Below are 24038 nucleotides of genomic sequence, written 5' to 3'. Positions count from 1 at the left end.
AATTAGCTAGCTAACTAGCAAGCAAGTCCAAGTCATATGCATGCAATCTATGTTTTTTATAAAATTTTACTGCAGTTTGGATATTATTTTATTATTTTATTGTTACAGGAAAACTTTCATTGTCAAAAACAGAACAACTGCTCAATGCAATTGCAGAAAACTCTGATGTTGAAGGTTTATCAGATAGTGAAGACAATGATCTGGCTTTGGATGGAAATGTTCCACATTTTTTTGATGATATGACTGTGGAGCATCATCCTGATGATTCAGAAGAACATCAGATGAAGATTATAGACCATCTGAAGGAGATGCTGATAGCAATGATGAAAATGAGCCACTCCATCCACATGTGCACAAACATGGGTGTCAACGACAGCGTGTTGAGAATGAATCTCTGAACAAGGATGAACCAGGACATAGAGAGCCCAGAGGAGACCCGAGCAATGATGGATGTGGACAGCACTGGAAATCTGCTCCATTTACTCCAAACATTGTCCAGTTTCAGGGTGAAGAGGGTGACCTGATAAATGAACGAGCAAATTGTGGAGTAGTATATGGACTCACAGTTGATGAAACTCCTTGCTGACTGCACAAATAGCATGTCACTAGCTAAAAATGGCAAGTTGCTCAATACTACGGTGGAAGAAATTTACCACTTTTTGGGGGCAGCAATCTTGATGTCCTGTGTGCATTATCCCCCCACAAGAATGTTCTGGTCCAATGCTTTTCAGATCCCTGCCATTAGTGACAGAATGTCACGTGATCGGTTTTTCAAACTGAGGAGCAATCTGAAAGCAGTAATTGATGATGACATTCCAGAAAACCAGAAGAAAGCGGACAGATTCTGGAAGGTGAGACCTTTTATGGATCGTGTACTCAAAGGATGTCACCTTCAGGCTCAACTAGAATGTGTCTCAATAGATGAGCAGATGATCCCGTTTACTGGAGCCTGTCCATTCCGACAGTATGTGCCACTAAAGCCCAATCCAGTGGGGATGAAGAACTTTGTTCTGGCATCACCAGGTGGAATTGTGCTGGACTTTGAAGTCTATCAAGGTGCAAAAACATTGAGTTTGCAGGTTGAGGACTCAGAAGGACTGGGTTTAGGTGCACTGGTAATCAAACGTCTGTGTGGAACACTACATGCTGGTACAAAGGTGTACTGTGGTCGATTCTTCACCACCATACCAGCTGTAGATTTCATGCTGGAGAAGCAGGTGTAGCTTACTGGTACAGTGACGAAGAACCGGGTCTTCAAGGCAATGGAGAAGCTACCGAGTGACAAAACCCTGAAACAGCAAGGTAGAGGGGCCTTGCTTAGTAGTTCTATCCTTCAGGATCAGAACCACCATTTACGACACAAGTTCTAACTGCTTCCATCAGGGTGTAGACACCTTCTACCAAAATGTAGGACAAACAGATATAGAAACTCTTGTCCCTGCTGATGTTGTTCTGTCAAATAAGTCAGGTTCGTTAATTATTTTTTATGTTTTTAATGTGATTGTTTTTTACTGCTGGCTGCATACCAAATTGCCTCACGTGGACAATAAAGACCCTTGGTCCTTGAAGGAAGCATAGAAGGGTAAATGTGATAAACATCCACCCCGTCCAATGATACAATAAGTATAGCATAGGTGAACCTAAGCCATGGTGAAACATTTCCTTTTTATTTTGCTACATTTCTCATTTTTGTACTTTGCTTTACCCATGTCGTTCCATAAATCCATCCCAGAAACTGACAGTCGCCCTCCTTTGTGTCGGAAGAATGTTCCATTTTTAAATTAAGTTGATCCCTTGGATTGTACTCCCTTACTGTGACTGAACGGTAATATAAGAGATGAGTACAGACGGACCCAACCTATGCCCCTCACCATAAACTGGGCCGAGGCAAGAAAGCAGTTTGAATGTTGCAAAACTGATTTATTTAAAAAAAAAAAACTATACAAATAATAATAGTTCTCACATTTACATAGAAATAATAAATACTGTTCAAATTTACATCTACTTAAGAATTTTGAATCAATCTTCAGTGTCATTGGTTGTGTTTGATTCCGTGGGCGGAGCTTCATCCTCTGAGCTGGTGTGACGAGCTGCTGTCCGAAACAATCGCATTAAATCTCGAAACCTGTGAGACACCTGAGAGACACAAGCAAAACTCGCCTTAACGAAACAGGAGCTGGTCAGCGGTCACCACAGGACTGAACAGTGAATCACCTCATTGGGGGTCTTGTTGCCAAGCAGCTTGGAGATGTTCTGAAAAGTGTTCTGATTGGCCCCTTCTTGCTGACACATGGTCAATATAACACGGTCAGCTTCTCTAAAAGCACAAACATTAAAACTGGTTACTCCACCTGTCTGCTCCATACAGACAGGAGAAGCTGCAGCAGAAAACTCACCTGGTCCAGAGGATCACCTTCTCTCCACTCGCTGTCAGTGAAATGTTTTTAGCACAAACAGGGATGTCGGAATGTGGGCTGGACACAAGAGCAGAAGAGGACGAAGGGGGCAAGATGTTAAAAGGCAGCGAAGTGGAGGAAGAGGAGACAGGTGTGATGAAGGGGGAGGATGCAACAGGTGTTGGTTGTGGCAGCTCCTCTCTCCTCTTCTTGACTGCAGGACTCTCATCGTCCTCTTCTTCAGTTCCACCTGCATCATTGAGTTCCTCCTCTTCCTCGTCGTCCTCCTCCTTGTCATCAGTGAGAGGAAATGAGCCTTCCCATGATGCATTGCATTGATCTGTAGACAAAACCAGTGAGATTACAGCAAAAGCATGTCTTTTAGGTTCAGTTAGGAACATGGAACGGTTTCACTCACTTGGCTGCGGACTTTTGCTGCCAGGCTTCACGTCCAGATTTTTGTCACCAGGCTGGTTGTGTGCAGCGCTGATCTGAGAATACAGAGGGTTGAGGCTTTTCATGGCCCTGGCCTCGCCTGCCGAGCCCTGGAGAGGAGAGGAGCAGATAGGTCTGATGTTTGATCATTCACCCGTTAAACTACTATATACACAGTATTTCCTCCATCAGTGTGTCCAGGTAGAGCAATGGTCATGGTGGAGTTTACTGTGCATGTAGCTCGTATAAAGGCTAGCAGTTAGCTTTTTCAGTTCGCCGACTGTTAATAAAAGAAGACTCATGGCAGAGCATGGAAGTAAAAGTAAGAGTAATGTCTTTGGAGGCGAAGCAAAGAGCTAAAACCAGGGCAAATATCGGCGTGGCCTACACTTTGATGCTGCGGCAGTGTTATTTACAACAAAGGTAAATGGCCTGTATTTGTATAGCACCTTCTTAGGGTTCTACAACCCCCCAAGGTGCTTAAAACACAATCAGTCATTCACCCATTCACACACACATCCACACGCTGGTGGAGATGAGCTACGATGTAGCCACAGCTGCCCTGGGGTGCACTGATTCAGGCGAGGCCTGCTGAACACTGGTGCCACCGGTCCCTCCGACTACCACTAGCAGGCCAGATGGGTTAAGCATCTTGCCCAAGGACACAGATGTAATTCTGCTTTCCAGTAACCAGTAGAGGGATAAGTGAGAAACATTTTACCATTACTGTAATCCAGGCTCCTCCTGTAGCCGTTTTTAATATTACCTTAAAACTTCACAGGATCTTTCATGGATGTAAATTCAAAGAGTCGGAGTACCCGGCCCGGAGGGTTACCGGGGTCCCACCCTGGAGCCAGGCCTGGGGTTGGGGCCCGTGAGCGAGCGCCTGGTGGCCGGGCTTTCGCCCATGGGGCCCGGCCGGGCCCAGCCCGAACCGGATACATGGGCTCATCCAACTGTGGACCCACCACCCGCAGGAGGAACATGAAGGGTCCGGTGCAATGTGGATCGGGTGGCAGACCGAGGCGGGAGCCTTGGCGGTCCGATCCCCGGACAAGAAAACTGGTTTTTGGGACATGGAACGTCACCTCGCTGGCGGGAAAGGAGCAGGAGCTTGTGGCAGAGGTTGAGCGGTACCGGCTAGATATAGTCGGACTCACCTCGACACATTGCATTGGCTCTGGAACCCAAGTCCTTGAGGGGGGTTGGACACTCTCCTTTGCTGGAGTTGCTCCGGGTGAGAGGCGGAGGGCTGGGGTTGGCTTTTTGTTAGCCCAAAGACTCTCTGCTTGTGTGTTGGGGTTTACCCCGGGGGACGAGAGGGTAGCTTCCCTGCGCCTTCGGGTCGGGGAACGGGTCCTGACTGTTGTTTGTGCTTATGGGACAAATATCAGTTCAGAGTACCCACCCTTTTTGGAGTCCCTGGGACGAGTGCTAGATAGTGCTCCATCAGGGGACTCCATTGTCCTGCTGGGGGACTTCAATGCTCACGTGGGCAATGACAGCTTGACCTGGAGGGGTGTGATTGGGAGGAACGGCCCGCCTGATCTGAACTCGAGTGGTGTTTCGTTATTGGACTTCTGTGCAAGCAGCAGTTTGGCCATAACAAACACCATGTTCGAACATAAGGATGCCCACCGGTACACTTGGTACCAGGGCAGCCTAGGTCACAGGTCGATGATAGACTTTGTAGTCGTATCATCTGACCTGCGGCCGTATGTTTTGGACACCCGAGTGAAGAGAGGAGCGGAGCTGTCAACTGATCACCACCTGGTGGTGAGTTGGATCAGATGGCAGGGGAAGATGCCACATAGACCTGGCAGAACCAAACGCATAGTGAGGGTCTGCTGGGAACGCCTGGCAGAAGAACCTGTCAAGACGGTCTTCAACTCCCACCTCCGGCAGAGCTTTGACCACGTCCCGAGAGCAGTGGGGGACATTGACTCCAAGTGGGCCTTGTTCCACTCTAAGATTGTTGAGGCGGCTGTTGCTAGCTGTGGTCGTAAGGTGGCCGGTGCCAGTCGTGGTGGCAACCCCCGTACCCGCTGGTGGACACCAGAGGTTCGGGGAGCCGTCAGGCTGAAGAAGGAGGCCTACAGGGCGTGGCTGGTCTGTGGGTCTCCGGAGGCAGCAGACAGGTACCGGATAGCCAAGCGGGGTGCAGCAGTGGCAGTTGCCGGGGCAAAATCTCGGGCGTGGGAGGAGTTTGGTGAGGCCATGGAGAAAAACTGTCTATCGGCTCCAAAGAAGTTCTGGCAAACTGTCCGGCGCCTCAGGAGAGGAAGGCAGCAACTCGCTCACACTGTTTACAGTGGGGATGGGGAGCTGCTGGCGTCAACTGGGGCTATAGTAGGATGGTGGAAGGAATACTTTGAGGAGCTCCTCAATCCCACCTATGCGCATTCCAAGGAGGAACCAGAGCTGGGAGGCCTGGGGATGGACTGTCCAATCTCAGGGGCAGAAGTTGCTGAGGTAGTCAAACAACTACACAGCGGCGGAGCCCCGGGGGCGGACGAGGTTCGTCCTGGGTATCTCAAGGCTATGGATGTTGTAGGGCTGTCATGGTTGACACGTCTCTACAACACTGCGTGGTCATCGGGGGCAGTTCCTGTGGAGTGGCAGACCGGGGTGGTGGTCCCCATCTTTAAGAAGGGTGACCTGAGGGTGTGTTCCAACTATAGGGGGATCACACTCCTCAGCCTCCCTGGAAAGGTCTACTCCAAGGTACTGGAGAGGAGGGTCCGATCGATAGTTGAATCTCAGATAGAGGAGGAGCAATGTGGTTTTCGTCCTGGCCGTGGAACTGTGGACCAGCTCTATACCCTTGCAAGGGTGATGGAGGGAGAATAGGAGTTTGCCCAACCAATCCACATGTGTTTTGTGGATTTGGAGAAGGCTTATGACCGTGTCCCCAGGGGCACCCTGTGGGGGACGCTCCAGGATTATGGGGTGGGTGGCTTTCTGTTAAGGGCCATTCAGTCCCTTTACCAGAGGAGCGTGAGTTTGGTCCGCATAGCCGGTAGTAAGTCGGACCTGTTCCCGGTGAGGGTTGGACTCCACCAGGGCTGCCCTTTGTCACCGGTTCTGTTCATCACTTTTATGGACAGAATTTCTAGGCGCAGCCGTGGTGTGGAGTGTGTCGAGTTTGGTGGCAGGAGAATCTCGTCTCTGCTTTTTGCGGATGATGTGGTCCTCCTAGCTTCATCCAGCTCTGACCTTCAGCTCTTGCTGGGTAGGTTCGCGGCCGAGTGTGAAGCGGCTGGGATGAGGATCAGCACCTCCAAATCTGAGACCATGGTTCTCGACCGGAAAAGGGTGGCTTGCCAACTCCGCGTCAGGGGAGAGGTCCTACCTCAAGTGGAGGAGTTTAAGTATCTCGGGGTCTTGTTCACGAGTGAGGGTAGGAGGGATCGGGAGATCGACAGGCGGATTGGTTCGGCGTCTGCAGTGATGCGGACGCTGAACCGATCTGTCGTGGTGAAGAGGGAGCTGAGCCAGAAAGCCAGGCTCTCAATTTACCGGTCGATCTACGTCCCAATCCTCACCTATGGTCATGAGCTTTGGGTAATGACCGAAAGAACGAGATCGTGGATACAAGCGGACAAAATGAGTTTCCTCCGTAGGGTGGCCGGGCTCAGCCTTAGAGATAGGGTGAGGAGCTTGGGCATTCGGGAGGGACTCGGAGTAGAACCGCTGCTCCTCCAGATCGAAAGGAGTCAGTTGAGGTGGTTTGGGCATCTGGTCAGGATGCCTCCTGGACGCCTCCCTGGGGGGGGTTTTCGGGCATGTCCTGCTGGCAGGAGGCCCCCGGGTCGACCCAGGACACGTTGGAGAGGTTACATCTCCAATCTGGTCCGGGAACGCCTTGGGATTCTGCCGGAGGAGCTGGTGGACAAGGCCGGGGAGAGGACGGTCTGGAGCTCCCTAGCTGGGATGCTGCCCCCGCGACCCGGACGGATAAGCGGAGGAAGACGACGACCTTAAAACTGAAAACGAACACCTTTTAAAAGAAAGCTTTCCTCTATACCTTGTAGCCTCTGTGAGAATCCATCTTCCTCCTCTGACGCCGGCTTCTCATTGGTTGGACCTTGTGCCCCTCTTCCTCTTCTTCGAGCTCTGGCAGCGTCACCTCCTCAAAGCTGCCACTGGCTCCGTTTCCTGACACAAGGCCATTGCCCTCACCACCTTCTCCTTCCTCCAGCCAGTGGGCTTCTTCAAACTGCCCGGGACACGCTGAGGTTGGGCGGAGATCATCAAAAAATACCCAGAATTCTGCTTGTAAGTGGGTGTGGCCTTTTAGGAGGGTCCCCATCTGGGTTTTCAGCTGAAGGCAGAGACAGCTTCAAGTTAACACCAATAAGCAAATCATGAGTTTCGGCAAGTTGGACTAAAAGTGGATGAATCAGCCAGACCTCCTGGATGCTGGTAGCGTTCATGTCGGGTCCAGTTTGTAGAGCTTTGATGATCTTCTGGTAATGTGATGGATTGTCTCCAAAACTGATCTCCAACTGTCGCAGAAAACGCCGGCTGCGTTCAAATGCCTGCTGCTCCTCAAACTGCACCGGAAATGTTCAAAAATCAGAAGGTTGTCCGACACGCTGAAGGACATGAGGTGAGATTACAAACACCTGCAGACCCATAAAACTCTGTGTGCTCCCTCTGCTCACCAGTCCACACTGCAGCGCCTGCTCGGGATGCAGGAAGGCTGCAAAGTCTCTGAGGAGATCCGTGTGACTTCCCAAGATGCAGCGCAGCTTTCTGAAGAGTTGAGTCACTTCTTGTCCTTCTCCCACCTGCTCAAACCTATTCAGCAGATACACAAACTCCTCCACCTGCTCGGGTGTATCCTGCAACACCTCACGGACCTGTCAACAACAACAACAACAAAAAAATCAATCCAGCTGGAGAAAATCTGCTCCTGCCTCCATCTGCTCAGTGAAATCGGACACAGAATGGCACGAACACGTGCAGGTTCTGGTGTTTTCGTCTCACCCGGTTCAGGTAACTCTGAGCAAACGCCATATCTTTACTCTCTCTGAGCGGATCATTCTCCAGAATGTTCTCGTCGTACAGCAGCAGCAGTTTGGCTGCGTCTTTACTGAAACGCTCCTGACGCGTCCTTGTCAGACCACGAAAAGGACGGCTGCGACCTGCACAGAGGAAGTCGAGAGAATGGTTTTGCTACAAGCTACAGAAGAAAATAAAAGGAAATCATCGGACACAGGCTGACCTCGTCCGCGTCCTGGACACCTTCGTCCTCTGGGAGTCCCTTCTCCAGATGGCGTCTCCTCGTCCAAGCCTGCCTTGAAGCTCTGCCCATCTCCCGCATCCTCACCTTTCACCCCATCCTCCTCCTCGTCCTCCTCCTCCTGCGAGGTTGGAGACTGGTCGTCCTCAGAGTCCCCGTCCACACACAGCCGCCGCTCCGCTGCCAGCCACGTCAGCTGCTTCATGGTCTCCTGCGGGACGTAGGACGCCACTGACTGAGGTCAGAAAAACTCAATCTGAATGACATCATCGCTCACCTGACAGCTTCCTGCTTACCTGTAACTCTGGAACTGACAGCACCGACTCCTCCGATGCTGATGACATTGCCTCTTCCTCATCCTCATCTTGTGTGAGGTCATCAAAGTCCTCCTCCTCCTCTTCTTCTTCCTCTTCTTCATCCTCCTCATCCTCTTCACCCTGCTGGTCCTTGTCTCCATCCTCTTCTCTCTCTCCTCCCTCCTCCCTTCCTCCATCCTCTTCACTCTGCTCCTCCTCACCTTCCCCACCTGTTTCCTCTTCTTCATGGCCTCCCTTTTCCTCCATCTTTTCTCCCTCTCCACCCTCCTTGCCTCCCCCAGTTCCCCCGTTGAAGCTGACAGCCATTACGCTGGTCCCCTCCACGCAATGCTGCTCCTGTTCCTCCATTTGCTGCTCCTCCTCTTTGTCTCCTGTGCAGGATGAAAGTGGACTCAGTGATGATGCAGAGCTCTCCTCCCCTTCAACATTCGCCTCCTTTCCAGATATGGAGCGTGGCTGCTCCACATTGACTGTTCTGTGGAGCGCACATCCTGGTGCATCCTGGGACACGGTGGTAGAACAGGGTGCGGGTGGTGTCCACATCATTTGCACGAGGACAAAACTTTGCTCCTCCTTAGCAGAAGAACAAGGGGCATTGGGAGATGTCATGGAGCTGGACATGGACGTGAGAGGCAGGAGCAGAGGAACGGCGTTCTTCTGGCCAACAGGAAGGTTGGCAGTCTGATGTTCTGGGCCTGGAAGCACAGCGACCAATGGGAAACTTCCACAGACTGGAGACAGGGCCACTGGTAAGGCTTCTGACACAGCAGGGGGCTCCGGAATTACAGTGCCTCCAAGAGACGGGTGGGACAAGTGGCTGATTGGCTCCACCTGTTGGTCCACTGGGGCTTTGGCGAGGGGAAGCAGAGATGCATTGTGGGCCAGGGTGAAAAGGCGCTTGGGAGTGGCCCGAGGCTTTTGGGACTTATTGATATAATAGGGGTGAAGTCTGAGGGAACAGCCCGGGGGCAGGGAGGGGGGGTAAGAGCCACCCAGTCGAGTCTTCTGGATGATCAGCTGACTGTTCTGCAGGTGAGAGCCACAAAGGTGACGTGTTAGTGACTTTTGACTCGGAGTTAGTTCACAGGGAACTGACAGGTTACCCAGATTAGTCACCAGGTGACAGATGGGTCCTTTCACACATGATGGATGAGTTAGTTAGTAATAATTAGTTAGTAAGGGGACACATTAGTTTCTCATAATAACTGATAAACCAGGTGAATAAAATCCTATTTAACAGGGAATGCAAACACAAAAACTGTCTAAATATAGTTAAAACTAAAATAATATAAAAACAGAAAAACTTGTAATTTAGCCTAAAATCTGTTTATAAAGGAAAAGCTAAAAAGGACGCTGATAGGTTAGTAAACCGATAAGTTAGGGTTGGTTAACCAGTTGGTTTGAGGGAGGTCCACAGACCTTGAGCCAGTTCGGCATGTTAGAAGTATTTCTGTCCACAGGGGGGCGCTGGTCTTCTGGGTGAACTCTGCTGCAGGCAAGTGGAAGTGAAGGGACAACTCCCTGTGTCATGAACATCTGGAGACAGAAGCGGGAACGTTAGCACTATTAAATCCAGACGTGATGATGTCACTCACGATGACGTCACCTTAATAACGCTCTCCCGCGGTGCTCTTGAACCACTCATCTCTCGAATATGTTTCCTGATGTTCCACCGACTTTTACAGAGAAGGTAGGAGCTAATCAGCTGATCTGACTGGATCGTCCCTTCAAAATGCTTCAAACCGAGCACAATCAGCCTGCAGCAAAGCATGATGGGAGGATGAAGGTTAGTGCAGAACAGCAGCCAAACTACCTCAGAAAAGACTGTGAATCTTCTCTGTGAGAGATTCCAGTCAGTTTATTCACAGCTTTCATAGCTCCATGCTGCGTAGAGGATGATTTTACGTCACAAAGTTAGAATATCATTTTTCCCCCTTTCCTTTACAGCAAGAAAAACATCTAGATCAGGGTTTCTCAACCTTTTTCAGCTAAACGCCCCCTAAGTTATGCTGAAATGCCTTACTGCCCACCAATGCAGAGAAACGGAAAGTTTTTTTGATACAAAAATCATGATTACGAAAAAAAAACTAATAACAATTCAGCCTAGACTTTGAAACTGTTTAATACAAATATGTCATAAAAAAAAGGGATCATAAAAAAATTGCTTAAAGCGGAGTCATCATCGCTGTGGGTAGATTAGTGAGACCCTTGTCCCTGGTGATTTGCTGCAAGTGTTTTTGTGGATGGATTGAGAGATGTTAACTTGAGCCGTAGTGCACCTGAGGCTATCAGATTTAGCCGGTTTCGGTATTTTGATTGCATGTACAGTACCTGGCTGAATCCCTGCTCAACAAGATAAGAAGTGGGAAAAGCTATCTATCTAGATTCTAGATAGAAGTTTTGGCCCCTAATGCCCAGCCCTATCGACACCTCTTCTATACCTCACTTCATCCTTACTGATCTCAGCTACTTCCTGATCTTCTAGCTCAACCCTGAATTTCTGCTTTTCTTCCAGCTCACATCCCATCTCTAGTCTGCATCAACAAGCATGCTCTCAACTCTCAGATACACTGCATTAAATCGTTGATCTGAATTGGAACCTTTTGTAAAGTGATCTAAACTTAGTACGGCTGTCAAATTAACATGTTAGCGCAGAATAATCCATCATCATGATTAATCCGAGTCAAAATTTTGTACTAATTAAACCAACTGCTGCACAGAATGACTCAAAATCCCAGAAGGGTTTCTATTTTCACATTTTGGACAATTTGTCCAACCAGAGTTAACAGTTGATCTGGTAGTGACGGGCTGCAGAACAAATCAACTCAATATTGAAGATGCTAAACAGCACATTGTCCCTCTTGATGGGAAACTTGGGCGAATAAAAAAAAAAGACAGAACAGTCAACAGATCAAGTCTCATGCACATTGTGCAGGAGGGAATTTTCTTTTCACCAAAGCACTTCCAGCTTAAAACACCACATTAACAGGAAACAATCGTTAGTCAGGGATGCTGCGAGCAAACAGACCTCAGTAAGTTTACCTCGGACAAACTGACTAAATCGCCAAGTGGATTTCAACAGACTTTTTGTTCAAGATGTTCAATAAACATGTTAGTCCCTTTATTCTCGAGTCTGTTTGCTCATGCAAAATGACATGAGATTAATAGACAAAAAAGAATGATTTTTAATTGTGATTAATCTGAATGAATCCATAACAAGCCCGTGATTAATCGAATTAAATGTTTTAACTGTTTGCCAGTCCTAAACTAAAGATTTGTGAAATTATCTAAAATGTACTTTTTTAACAACCATTTAAGCAGCTGCCACGCAAAAACATGACCTGAAAACCTTTAGAATTACATCTGATCTCAGCTGTAATAAAACACTTATCGGACCAACTGTGTGTTTCTGTACCCATCTTCTCCTGCTGTGTAAAAACTCCTGTGACGCTTGCTGTGGAGTGCAGGGTCGAGGCTGCAGACAGGAAGTAGTTCTGGGTACAGGAAGATGGATCGTGTGGCAAAAAGCCAGGCAGTGTCAGCAGGCAGCAGTGGGAAGGCATGACCTGAACACAACCAGAACCAAAAGTTGCAGATGCACACAGTGGACTGAAATACACACTAATATGTACATTTCATAGAAAAAAATTGAAACAAAGGGGCCTTCTTACTGCTGGTGGGCAGTGTCATCATGGGCAGCAAGCGTCTGAAAGCTGCAGGAACACAAAGAGCACGAGGAGACTCCTCTTTCCGCTCCACCTCCTGCAGGAGATCCAGTGCTCTCTGCAGGTTACACACTTTAAAACTGCTAGGGAGACGGATCTCCTCCCGGCAACTGGCAAACTGTTGGAGCTCCTCCTGGGAAAACAGAATGAAGTTTGTGCTGATTTCAGACTGATCCCTGAAGAACAAACATGAAATCAGGCGTGTGAAAATGGTTCAGGATTGCAGCAAGCTCACACCTGAATGATGTCGCTTTGCAGAAACCTTTAGGGAAAGGTAGGGCTGTTTACTCACCAGGTAACGTTTGGTCAGACTGGCCTCATGGTTCAGGGCGCCGATGGGACGACTCAGCAGGTGAACCTGAGTCAGCAGCTGTACATGCTGAAAGGTACAGTAACATTTAGTCTATGCTTTCACCTGAAGGTCCAGGGGGATGAACATTAGATTCCTTATAGTCAGTTAGGTGCAGACTTCCACTCTGGGATTACATGTTCTACTAGGGAGGTTCTGAGCTCATTGATCCCCAAAGAACAATGAAAACAGCTCCCTATTAGGTTTGGTAGAGACGTTTCTTTTGATATGATGCTTATTTTATTTTCTTCTCTGCATTGTCACTGGAAACCAGAACCAATCAGAATTGCACGGTTTCATACGATCAAAGAGGGAAACTGATTCTGGAGGATTAGAGTTCCCCACAGCTGGGTGAGCTTCGCCATCATGTATTTAGAAGTACTGTTTATTCACCTGCATGAGGGCATGGGAGAGGGTGAGGTAGATCATGTACCTGCTGCACCTGCTGCTGCAGCTGCAGTTTCTGGGTGCGGTCCAGACGCAGGCCGGGGATGCTCTGACCTGGTAGCGCCAACACAGAGGTAACAGCGTTGGCCGCTGGGCTTCGGAGGTGGATGGTGGTGTCCTGCAGGGCCCTCCTCTGCTGCAGAGCTTCATATTGTTTTCTGACTGTCTGTCTTCGTTCTGTTAGCAGTCCGGCTAAGGGAGCCTCAAACCTACAGAAGGAAAGGGTGCCGATTGGTTGTAATTAAATCAAACATTGCCAAACAATCGACATTTAAAATCTGGATAGTTGGTGGAAGGGAAGAAGCCATTGCTAACAACAAAGCAAACATCCCTGCTTCTTCCATTCGATCTCATTATTCTTTGAAGCTGCGGAAACCTTTTGGCGAAGATCAGTGATGTCACTTTCTGCTGCAACTGTCATCGTATGTAAATATCTTTATTACCAAATATAATAAAAGCAAATTTCTGAAAAGGTGGACTCTGTATGGAGACAACAGCGGAGAGAACAGGGCCAGAGGATTTTCCTGTCCCCTGCCATTCTCCCAGAACTCGTCCATCTGTAGCCCACACTAGAAGGGTTACGTCCATCTGTAGCCCACACTAGAAGGGTTACGTCCATCTGTAGCCAACACTAGAAGGGTTACGTCCATCTGTAGCCCACACTAGAAGGGTTACGTCCATCTGTAGCCCACACTAGAAGGGTTACGTCCATCTGTAGCCCACACTAGAAGGGTTACGTCCATCTGTAGCCCACACTAGAAGGGTTACGTCCATCTGTAGCCAACACTAGAAGGGTTACGTCCATCTGTAGCCCACACTAGAAGGGTTACGTCCATCTGTAGCCCACATTAGAAGGGTTACGTACATCTGTAGCCCACACTAGAAGGGTTACGTCCATCTGTAGCCCACACTAGAAGGGTTACGTCCATCTGTAGCCCACACTAGAAGGGTTACGTCCATCTGTAGCCCACACTAGAAGGGTTACGTCCATCTGTAGCCCACACTAGAAGGGTTACGTCCATCTGTAGCCCACACTAGAAGGGTTACGTCCATCTGTAGCCCACACTAGAAGGGTTACGTCCATCTGTAGCCCACACTAGAAGGGTTACGTCCATCTGTAGCCCACACTAGAAGGGTTAAGTCCATCTGTAGCCCACACTAGAAGGCTTACGTCCATCTGTAGCCCACACTAGAAGGGTTACGTCCATCTGTAGCCCACACTAGAAGGGTTACGTCCATCTGTAGCCCACACTAGAAGAGTTACGTCCATCTGTAGCCCACACTAGAAGGGTTACGTCCATCTGTAGCCCACACTAGAAGGCTTACGTCCATCTGTAGCCCACACTAGAAGGGTTACGTCCATCTGTAGCCCACACTAGAAGGGTTACGTCCATCTGTAGCCCACACTAGAAGGGTTACGTCCATATGTAGCCAACACTAGAAGGATTACGTCCATCTGTAGCCCACACTAGAAGGGTTACGTCCATCTGTAGCCCACACTAGAAGGGTTACGTCCATCTGTAGCCCACACTAGAAGGGTTACGTCCATCTGTAGCCCACACTAGAAGGGTTACGTCCATCTGTAGCCCACACTAGAAGGGTTACGTCCATCTGTAGCCCACACTAGAAGGGTTACGTCCATCTGTAGCCCACACTAGAAGGGTTACGTCCATCTGTAGCCCACACTAGAAGGGTTACGTCCATCTGTAGCCCACACTAGAAGGGTTACGTCCATCTGTAGCCCACACTAGAAGGGTTACGTCCATCTGTAGCCCACACTAGAAGGGTTACGTCCATCTGTAGCCCACACTAGAAGGGTTACGTCCATCTGTAGCCCACACTAGAAGGGTTACGTCCATCTGTAGCCCACACTAGAAGGGTTACGTCCATCTGTAGCCCACACTAGAAGGGTTACGTCCATCTGTAGCCCACACTAGAAGGGTTACGTCCATCTGTAGCCCACACTAGAAGGGTTACGTCCATCTGTAGCCCACACTAGAAGGGTTACGTCCATCTGTAGCCCACACTAGAAGGGTTACGTCCATCTGTAGCCCACACTAGAAGGGTTACGTCCATCTGTAGCCCACACTAGAAGGGTTAAGTCCATCTGTAGCCCACACTAGAAGGGTTAAGTCCATCTGTAGCCCACACTAGAAGGCTTACGTCCATCTGTAGCCCACACTAGAAGGGTTACGTCCATCTGTAGCCCACACTAGAAGGGTTACGTCCATCTGTAGCCCACACTAGAAGAGTTACGTCCATCTGTAGCCCACACTAGAAGGCTTACGTCCATCTGTAGCCCACACTAGAAGGCTTACGTCCATCTGTAGCCCACACTAGAAGGGTTACGTCCATCTGTAGCCCACACTAGAAGGGTTACGTCCATCTGTAGCCCACACTAGAAGAGTTACGTCCATCTGTAGCCCACACTAGAAGGGTTACGTCCATCTGTAGCCCACACTAGAAGGGTTACGTCCATCTGTAGCCCACACTAGAAGGGTTACGTCCATCTGTAGCCCACACTAGAAGGGTTACGTCCATCTGTAGCCCACACTAGAAGGGTTACGTCCATCTGTAGCCCACACTAGAAGGGTTACGTCCATCTGTAGCCCACACTAGAAGGGTTACGTCCATCTGTAGCCCACACTAGAAGGGTTACGTCCATCTGTAGCCCACACTAGAAGGGTTAAGTCCATCTGTAGCCCACACTAGAAGGCTTACGTCCATCTGTAGCCCACACTAGAAGGGTTACGTCCATCTGTAGCCCACACTAGAAGAGTTACGTCCATCTGTAGCCCACACTAGAAGGGTTACGTCCATCTGTAGCCCACACTAGAAGGGTTACGTCCATCTGTAGCCCACACTAGAAGGGTTACGTCCATCTGTAGCCCACACTAGAAGGGTTACGTCCATCTGTAGCCCACACTAGAAGGGTTACGTCCATCTGTAGCCCACACTAGAAGAGTTACGTCCATCTGTAGCCCACACTAGAAGGGTTACGTCCATCTGTAGCCCACACTAGAAGGGTTACGTCCATCTGTAGCCCACACTAGAAGGGTTACGTCCATCTGTAGCCCACACTAGAAGGGTTACGTCCATCTGTAGCCCACACTAGAAGGGTTACGTCCATCTGTAGCCCACACTAGAAGGGTTACGTCCATCTGTAGCCCACACTAGAAGGGTTACGTCCATCTGTAGCCCACACTAGAAGGGTTACGTCCATCTGTAGCCCACACTAGAAGGGTTACGTCCATCTGTAGCCCACACTAGAAGGGTTAAGTCCATCTGTAGCCCACACCAGAAGGGTTACGTCCATCTGTAGCCCACACTAGAAGGGTTACGTCCATCCACTTTAGACGTGTCTAACTGTGTGGAGGATTAATATTAAATAGCTCTCATTTACTACAGTTGCTGTGGCAAATTTTGAAAACAAATTAGCTTAAAACGTTGTTTTCATGCCACTTAACAATGCTGTAACATAGTACATATATAAAATATAATATATAGTATTGTGAAAATTTAAATATTAATAATAAAGTGGTTCTCTCGCATTTGACTAAATACCACGTCTCAGATCGAGAGCAACTATTGGACCGTCTTGCTGAACCGCCACACTTCCTGGGTCCTCCACTCATTATGCACTCATGTATTTAGCAACAGAACATCGCTGGTGTGAGAGCTTCTCCAATAATATGTGCTCTGCATAAAAAAAATATGAAATACTCAATAATATCGGAGAAGGAGAAACAGCTGGCCGCTACCACTTCAACTTTAGGACAAAATACCAGAGTCCCAAAAAGAAAAACACCATTTCAAGTGACGGACAACTAAAGATGTAGAAAACGGTGACTGGTGTTTAGTGCCATCTCGTTTCCTCTGGCAATGTGTGCTTCCAGAAGCGTCTCAGGGAAGCTACCTGGGAGGGGTGAGTGTTCTCTGACCATGTTTGTGTTCAAACCTAGCTTGTTCAGTAGATTCGCTATAGCGGCTTTAATGATCCTCAAACTTCCAACTAACGTAAAAATAAGTTTCCTTTAATCATAACAGTTGATACTTTTAGCAAAATGGTTTTTAAAAAAGCAGGAAAATGAATTGTTACACAACTATTTTTAAAAAGTTAATCTTTAAGATAAAGTTCTACTTTTTTATCTAAAGTCTAAATTTCACCCCCTTTCAGCCTTAACCTACATCACTCATGTTTTATGTTTTCCCTGAAGGTTCTGCTGCATCTTATTCAGGCTGGGCGCGTCCGGAGCCGGCTTAGAACAATGTTCCTCTTAGCTGGATTCTACTGTTGTGCTCTTTCATCAACAGAAACACCAGCAGAGGATTTTTCTCTTCCTCCCAACCCAAATGGTCACAGCACTTCTCTGCTGCTCCATCCCAAAAGGAGGACTGACAGAACCACGGCAGGAGTCAACAGGAGGAACAAACGTGTACGACATTCGGACCTCTTGTTAGCATCACGGGAAACAGCTCAATTAAAAATTTTAACACCAATTTGTGAAAAAGAAACGTCAACAATGATTGAACCAGATAAAAAATTGTTTAAAGGACTTTTAGAAACTATTTCCTGTCACCAGATTCATGTCCTCCTTCACGCCAGCTGGGTCTCCTGCCTGGCAGCTCCACCCTAAGCATCCATCTATTTTTGAGAAATTTACAGAGCAACCTGAAAACAATGTAGTATTAGTATAAATACCAATGAAAGTATTGAAGTAGCTTTACCGTAATGTCTGGGGAACGTTAAATTTAGGCACAGTCTCTGATGGAGCCTCTTGCTCCTCATCCTCAGCAGGAACATTTTCCTCCTGCAGCTGCAGAATGGACACAGATGAAACAGTTCAGCTGCTTGCAAACTTTAATAATAATAATAATGATAATAATAATAATAATAATGATTAGGGGTCTGCCCATGACATACATAAGGAGAAAGGGCAAACTCACAGTTTCAAAGAGTTCCTCCAACAGCTCGTTGACTTCCTTCTCTGAGAACAAAAAACAAGTTTACACTGAGTTCACATTATCAATGAGTCCGAGGTTGAGCGCCACCTACTGGTGATCTGGACGGCCCGGTCTGTCCTGTAGTCCTCTACATCTGGTTCATCCAGATCTTCCAGAAAATTGTACTCCGGGTCATCGTCATCATCACCTTCGTCTTAGACAGAAACCACATTCAGTCAGTGTTCAGCCACCTGCATCGTGTAAGGGTCAAATCTAAAATCATCGCTGATAAGTGTCCACGTCTGTGTTACTATTGACAACAGCTTCATCCTAATTACGAGCCACTACAGGTTGTGGAAAGCTCTGATAAACTGCTTGAGTGAGGAGAAAAAGTGTTTGTAGAATTAATGCCATATTAATGAAGCTGCAAGTAAAATATTTCTCAACCTAAAAAGAAAACAAGCATCTGAACCACCTGTAACCGGTTCAGGGAGGTGAAAAGTATGTTGCAGTAGTCCAAGCGTGAAGAGATGAGGGTGTTAGGGCAGAGCCACCTCCCGTTTTCTGATCAAAATAGCGATTTCAGACAACAAGATCATGTGAACGTCTAAGGTGTGTTTGTTGCAGGCGCTCCTGACTGACCCAGGATCTGTTGTGTCAAATAACTTTACATCCAGGGTTTTAAAAGTAGCAGCGCCAGGGGTGGAGTGTAGTGGGAGCCCGAGGCTTGAGCTGAAATGGCTGTTTTTTTTTTGGTTTTTTTTTACTTGTTTTGGTGGTGTTGCTATGGTCAGCATCATTCATGGCTGTGGGTGATTTGCTGCTCCCCGCTCTTTTCCTCCTGCTACTCATTTCCGTCCCCTCCCAATCGTGTGAGCGTAAGACAAGGAGAAAAGGAGATTAAGGCCTCTGACCTTCAGGGGAAGGTGCCATGAGACCCTGAAGCCACTTTGTCCAATGGCGATCCTCCTCCTGATGAGCGAGACTCTGATCGTACATGTCGGCTGTGATGTCAGGAGCTAGAAGAGCTGCCTCCAGCTGATCCAGAGGAATGTCCACCAGAGGACGCTTGGAGCGTGTGCGAAAGGCCAAACAGCTGGAACCTTCATCGCTGCCACCTCCATTGTCACCAGCAGTTTTTTTGTCCAGAGTCTGAAAAGTAGACAGGCAACTGAGTATTCTATAAAATAGTCTATCAACGGTATAAATGTCCAACGCTAGCTGATCCTAGCATCATCTACAGAGCATGTAGAGCTTGGCACACACATCCTCTCTGTGGATCGAGGACACTGGTGTCATTCTAAATACTGATTATGCTCACCTGGTTTTAAAAAAAGCCTCAACTCTATTTTTTTAACCTCTAAGATGTTTTTGTAATCTAATAATTAAAATCATTTCATAAATCATTTCCACCCTAAGAGACAGACAAGTGAGACATCACCTGGTCAAACATGTTAAGCTCTTCCTCTACTGCATTCAGTCTCTCCAGAAAGGAGGACTGAGGTGGAGCAGTGCAGGTGAAGGTCACCTGATCCCTCATGTGACCTTCACCACTCTAAACAATAGACAAGGGTCAAAGGTTAGAGGTGAAGTTAGGTGAAAAGTTCAGGTGATTTTTTTTAGGGATCAAAAATCAGCTCACATGCAGGAGTTCTATGGTCTTCTGTAGCGGAGGACAAGATGGAGAGGTCAGGTGACCTTTAGGAGGTGAGGCCAGGCTATCAGCATCACTGAGGAACATCTGCACAAAGAACAGGTTGGTCTTCATTGACAAACTAGCCAGGAATATGACACCCCTAGCGGTTGGTTCAGGTAAATGCATTAGGCCCCGCCCCCTAATAAAAACTAATAGGAAAAGTTTTCTTGATTAGGAATCACAACTCCACATAAAATCACGATCCTACTGATCTGTGTAGTTCTCATCTCACCAAGTAGGTAGACAGAGCTTTTACCTAGGTTAAAAGATGGAACATTTAGCCAAATAAGTGGGTGTGGCTATGTCCAGCTAAGTGGGCGGGGTTTTAGCCTGGTAAGTAGGCGGGGCTTTAAGAAAGACAAGTAGGGACTTTCAGATGACATGAGATGATAAGGGGCAGCAGTAGCTCAGAAGGTTGACCGGATAGTCCAGTAATCGGGAGGATGTAGGTTCGATCCTGGCTCCCACCAGAGAATGCTGCCGTTGTGTTCTTGAGCAAGACACTTGTAACAGAATGAAATGACTGTTTTCCCCTTCCTCTGACACAGGACTAGTCTGCATGAGATATGGTCTCAAGGTCTCATGCATTTGCTTCTAACCTGCTTCTTTTCAGCTCAACAGAAGAATGAAGAATGGACTCTTTTCTTTTAATTAATCAAATAACTCTATTTTAATAAGCTAATCAAACAAAGTGTAAATCAATAAATAAGATGTGACCGATCTGTGAAATCAAACTATTAATTACTTTATTATAATCCTATAGAATATAATACGTAATATAACTTTAAATATTTTCACTTGGGACTGATCTCACGTAGCGTTAAAAGACATGACACATTCCTTTCACTGATCCAATCAGAATCTGACAGATCTGATGGAGGTGTGGTTTTGATGGTGTTTGGTAACTGTCAACTTTTCATTCGACCATAAACCATAATGTCCGAAGTATAAAACTATGCCCCGTCATCTCTTAACGCCAGTTCAAAGCATTCTAGAGAAGTGTCGGAGTGGCCAATCCGTAACCTTCCTCTTTAACCGAAAGAACCAACTACAAGCTGGAAAATTTGTGGCTGTTCCAACTGCTGCAACGGTTCCTTTCAGAATAAAAGCTGAACCATCAAGACCCAGGTTCGGGTCTCACCAGACGCCAATAAAATTGTCGTGATCCGGGAGTATCTCACAGACTGGACTGGTCGGCAACCGCTGCTTTTCCGACCGGCTCGGTTCCAGAAAAGATCAAGCTGGACCTCGACATTCCTGACCTAACAGGGACTTCCACTCAGGGTATGTAGGCCGGCAAATGGCGTTGAATGTGTTTATGAATCTCCTAATCAAAGCTTAACGCAAAGACATCACCTTCAGTTCCCATCAGAACTAATCGCTTCTTCGGATTTGCTGGTTCTGAGCAACATTACACCTCACCCCATTCACCGTCTCATTCACCTTAGTTACACCATACATTTAGTGTTAAACTTAGTCTAGTTTAATTTGTTAGTAATAAATTTTAAACTTGATTCTCTTCTGTTGTCTCCGAGTGAATACGAAGCTGTTATCTAATCCCTATATTAAAAAGTTCCAATCTTCTGGTTTAAAATAACCTCACAGATCCGTAAGGTGGATTTCATATTTCCTATGAAATTCTACGCCTTATGGCTTATTAAATAACATGTCATTTAAATCATTACACACTTAATCAGCCTTGCCTGCCGATGGTGGCTGAATGGACCAGTGGTCGCCTGTGTTCGGCAGCCTTGCTTCAGTCAGCGCGCACCACGGCAGCTGTGGCTACATTGTAGCTCACCAACACCAGTGTGTAAATGCCTATCTGTGTGTGATTCGGTGGATGACTGATTGTGTTGTGATGTGCCTTGGGGGGGTTGTAGAACCCTAGGGAGGCGCTTTACAAATACAAGTCATTTACCAGGTGAGTTAGTGGAACCATCAGTGAGCGGAAGAGTTAGAGGGGCTTTCAGCCATGTGAGTAGGCAGAACCTTGGGTTATCCTGGCTCATCCTTTTAGTAATGCTAATACACTGAGCCACATTTCCTCACTAACAATCGTGGTGGGATGAATTCTACTCAAGTCCGATTTTTGGCAGAACTTCATAAACGGAACTGAATCTGAACTCAGGAAGCCTTAGCAGGACCACTGTCAGCCTCACTCACTTCCTCAGCAGTGTCCTCTTCCTCATCCTCATCAGGACAATACTCTTCATCAGACGAGTCTTCGTCCTCCTCAAGGTTGATGTCAACAAACTGAGGAGCCTGGAGGAGAGACAGTCAGTTACAAAGATTTGTAAGGAGAGACTGGTGAGGTTGCCTTTACTGTGAGGTTACCTTTACGGTGTTAACAGGTAAGGGCTTCTGGTTCAGAGACTGCAAACAAACAGATTGAGTCAACATGCCGGTTATGATCTCCAGATGGAATATAAGTGAGGAGTATCTGTTCACCTGTTCCTGCTGAACGGCCTGCTTCAGTCTGGACCGGGTCATCTTTGGCTCCTGGAGGAAAACAGATAGAAACTCTAGACATCAGGATCCAGAGAGTAAAAACCACATAAAGACTGGAATCAGGCTGTCATCTGATCTCTGATCATTGTGAAAGAAAAAAAAATACAGTCAAGACCTGTTCAACACACACACTTACAAACATAGGCAGGTTCTGAGTGTCTCTGATGGCTGCTTTCATCATGGCTACCACATGCTCATGTGTGATTACCTCCTGAAACACAACAACACGTTACCATGTGTGCATGACACTCATGCTGGACATGCTACACACACTCGCTGCTCACATGCAAGATGGCGCGCACGTTGCTGGACGTCAGGTTATGCCGTTTGGACTTCCTGTCCAGATCGATGTCCAGCCGGCCCAGTTCATCATCACTGCACTCGCTTGTCTCCATGGCAACCATTTCCTAATCCAAAACTTTCAGACCTGAGAACCAAACACAGAAAATACCAGGTATGAATGTGTGGCTCCACCTCCATCAGCTACATAAAACACACCTGGTGTTACACTCTCTTCCTGTCTGAGCTCAGAGTAATTTCTTGTAGTCAGTGATCTCTCGTCTGTACTTACAAATGTATCATCCAAAGGGCAAATGTGTTCAGCTGGATGCCACTGTGGTATCTGAATCACACAAAGAGGTCAGTGATGAATACTAATGACCAAAGTGGAGGTCCCCACAGGTGTCCTGCTGGCACAAGATGCTCCCAGGACCCCACTTGAAGCATGTCTTTTTGAATAAGTCAGTGAGATCAGAAGGAGACATGCAGCTTGCTGTGCTGTTTTATTTATTTACAATATTTTATGCAGGACGTTTCTATTTCTTGTGTCCGTACTGATGTATATATTCCACATAGCAACAACATAAATTGCCCTGCTGTGAGACAAACACATTTATTCTAAGATCACATTTCTTAGCTGAAGATGGACGTGGCCATCCTTTGGTTTGTTTGTCAATTCTGACTCTTTTCCAACATAAATATCCTGCTGATGTTTGAACTTTCTGAGTTGCTTGATTTTAAGAATGTTTTGCCCTGAAATATTTTCCTTGCATTCACCCTCTCCTCGCTACAGTTTATGACTGGTACCAGTTATTAATCCGTATGAGGAGCAATCTCCCAACATCACACAGCTCTACCCCTGGCCAGAAATCTTAATGCTGGGAATCACCTGTCTTTATGAAGCTTTAACCTTGCTTATTAATTCGCGGGAAGCATTTGTAGCTGAATTATAAGCTTCTCAACTCCTCTATTAAGTCATTTATACTTTGTGTGTCTAAATTATGCCTTGTGAATCTCATACTATGAGCTGTAGTTAAAGGAAAACATCAGCTCAACGTTATCGTCCAGATAAACACACTTAGCTTTGTGCTAAGCTAGCAGACTTCGGTGCCCGCTGAGCATGCACACTCGTTCCTGCATTTGTTCTGGCGCATTTAAATAAAAAAACATAAAACAGAACCGGATCTGTGGACTCGGTTTCTTCTTTTTGACAAATGAGGGCAGAACTCACCGTTAGATTCCTGTCCATCCAGTACTCAATTAGCTTCTGTCGTTACATTTTTCTTCTTCTACTGCTTCTTCTTCATCATTTGTTTAGCAAATATTGCCATGGTGCACTACCGCCACCTATAGGTGTGAGTGAAAGCAGCAAGGAACTGGTTCAATTTCAATTCCTTGATGGTGATCAGCTACACAGTGTAGCCATAACGAAATAGTTTTGTTTTTCCAGGGTGCAGGAGCAGGAAAAAAAATTCTCTCCAACATCTGCAATAGCTACTCATTTCCCACTGCCTCAGGAGAATTTTAACAAATCTAGACAAATGTTATTTTTATATATTTTTTTAATTTATTCTGATCAGTTCATATTTTCTGTGCTACATAAAAGTTCACTAGACTAAACATTCTTAAAGAACTATTACAATAATTTAAATCCCAGTAATTTTTCTGAGACATTGCCAATATTTTGTTTG

The 24038-nt window shown here is 47.0% G+C and overlaps 1 protein-coding gene across 4 annotated transcripts; it reads right to left on the bottom strand.

Annotated features, from left to right (window-relative positions):
* Positions 1–1905: 1905 nt before the first annotated feature.
* On the bottom strand, positions 1906–23663 carry gon4lb (gon-4 like b). Of its 4 annotated transcripts, XM_015949914.3 has the most exons (29): positions 23579–23653; positions 22640–22690; positions 22353–22495; positions 22205–22279; positions 22009–22059; positions 21895–21933; positions 21724–21822; positions 19504–19602; positions 19303–19416; positions 18776–19013; positions 17974–18075; positions 17865–17905; positions 17646–17734; positions 12904–13126; positions 12414–12500; positions 12068–12254; positions 11812–11962; positions 10003–10153; positions 9816–9932; positions 8376–9422; positions 8062–8290; positions 7824–7981; positions 7499–7696; positions 7244–7387; positions 6859–7155; positions 2815–2941; positions 2397–2736; positions 2215–2317; positions 1906–2136 (listed from the first exon to the last, which is right to left on the bottom strand). In XM_015949914.3, the coding sequence occupies exons 3-29, from the start codon at positions 22470–22472 to the stop codon at positions 2020–2022; spliced, it is 4743 nt and encodes a 1580-aa protein (XP_015805400.3). In that variant the 5' UTR covers positions 22473–22495; positions 22640–22690; positions 23579–23653; the 3' UTR covers positions 1906–2019. The 4 variants fall into 4 exon arrangements, with proteins under 4 accessions (XP_015805400.3, XP_054596896.2, XP_054596897.2 ...); XM_054740921.2 differs by having other exon boundaries at positions 21895–22059; XM_054740922.2 differs by lacking the exon at positions 22640–22690 and having other exon boundaries at positions 21895–22059; positions 23579–23663.
* Between the last annotated feature and the right edge of the window lie 375 nt (positions 23664–24038).

The sequence above is a fragment of the Nothobranchius furzeri genome, chromosome 5 (assembly GCF_043380555.1).
Source record: "Nothobranchius furzeri strain GRZ-AD chromosome 5, NfurGRZ-RIMD1, whole genome shotgun sequence".
NCBI classification, from domain to species: Eukaryota; Metazoa; Chordata; class Actinopteri; order Cyprinodontiformes; family Nothobranchiidae; genus Nothobranchius; species Nothobranchius furzeri.
The sequence above is the reverse complement of the archived record's forward strand: the minus strand, read 5'-3'. Positions and strand labels throughout refer to the sequence as shown.

Excerpts from the sequence above, each read along its gene's own strand:
- gon4lb (XM_054740922.2), bottom strand. The coding sequence starts at position 22,472 with ATGGTTGCCATGGAGACAAGCGAGTGCAGTGATGATGAACTGGGCCGG. Across the intron at positions 7,156-7,243 it reads ACGCTACCAGCATCCAGGAG|CTGAAAACCCAGATGGGGAC; the intron begins GTCTGGCTGATT and ends CTCTGCCTTCAG. Across the intron at positions 2,137-2,214 it reads GCAACAAGACCCCCAATGAG|GTGTCTCACAGGTTTCGAGA; the intron begins GTGATTCACTGT and ends TGTGTCTCTCAG.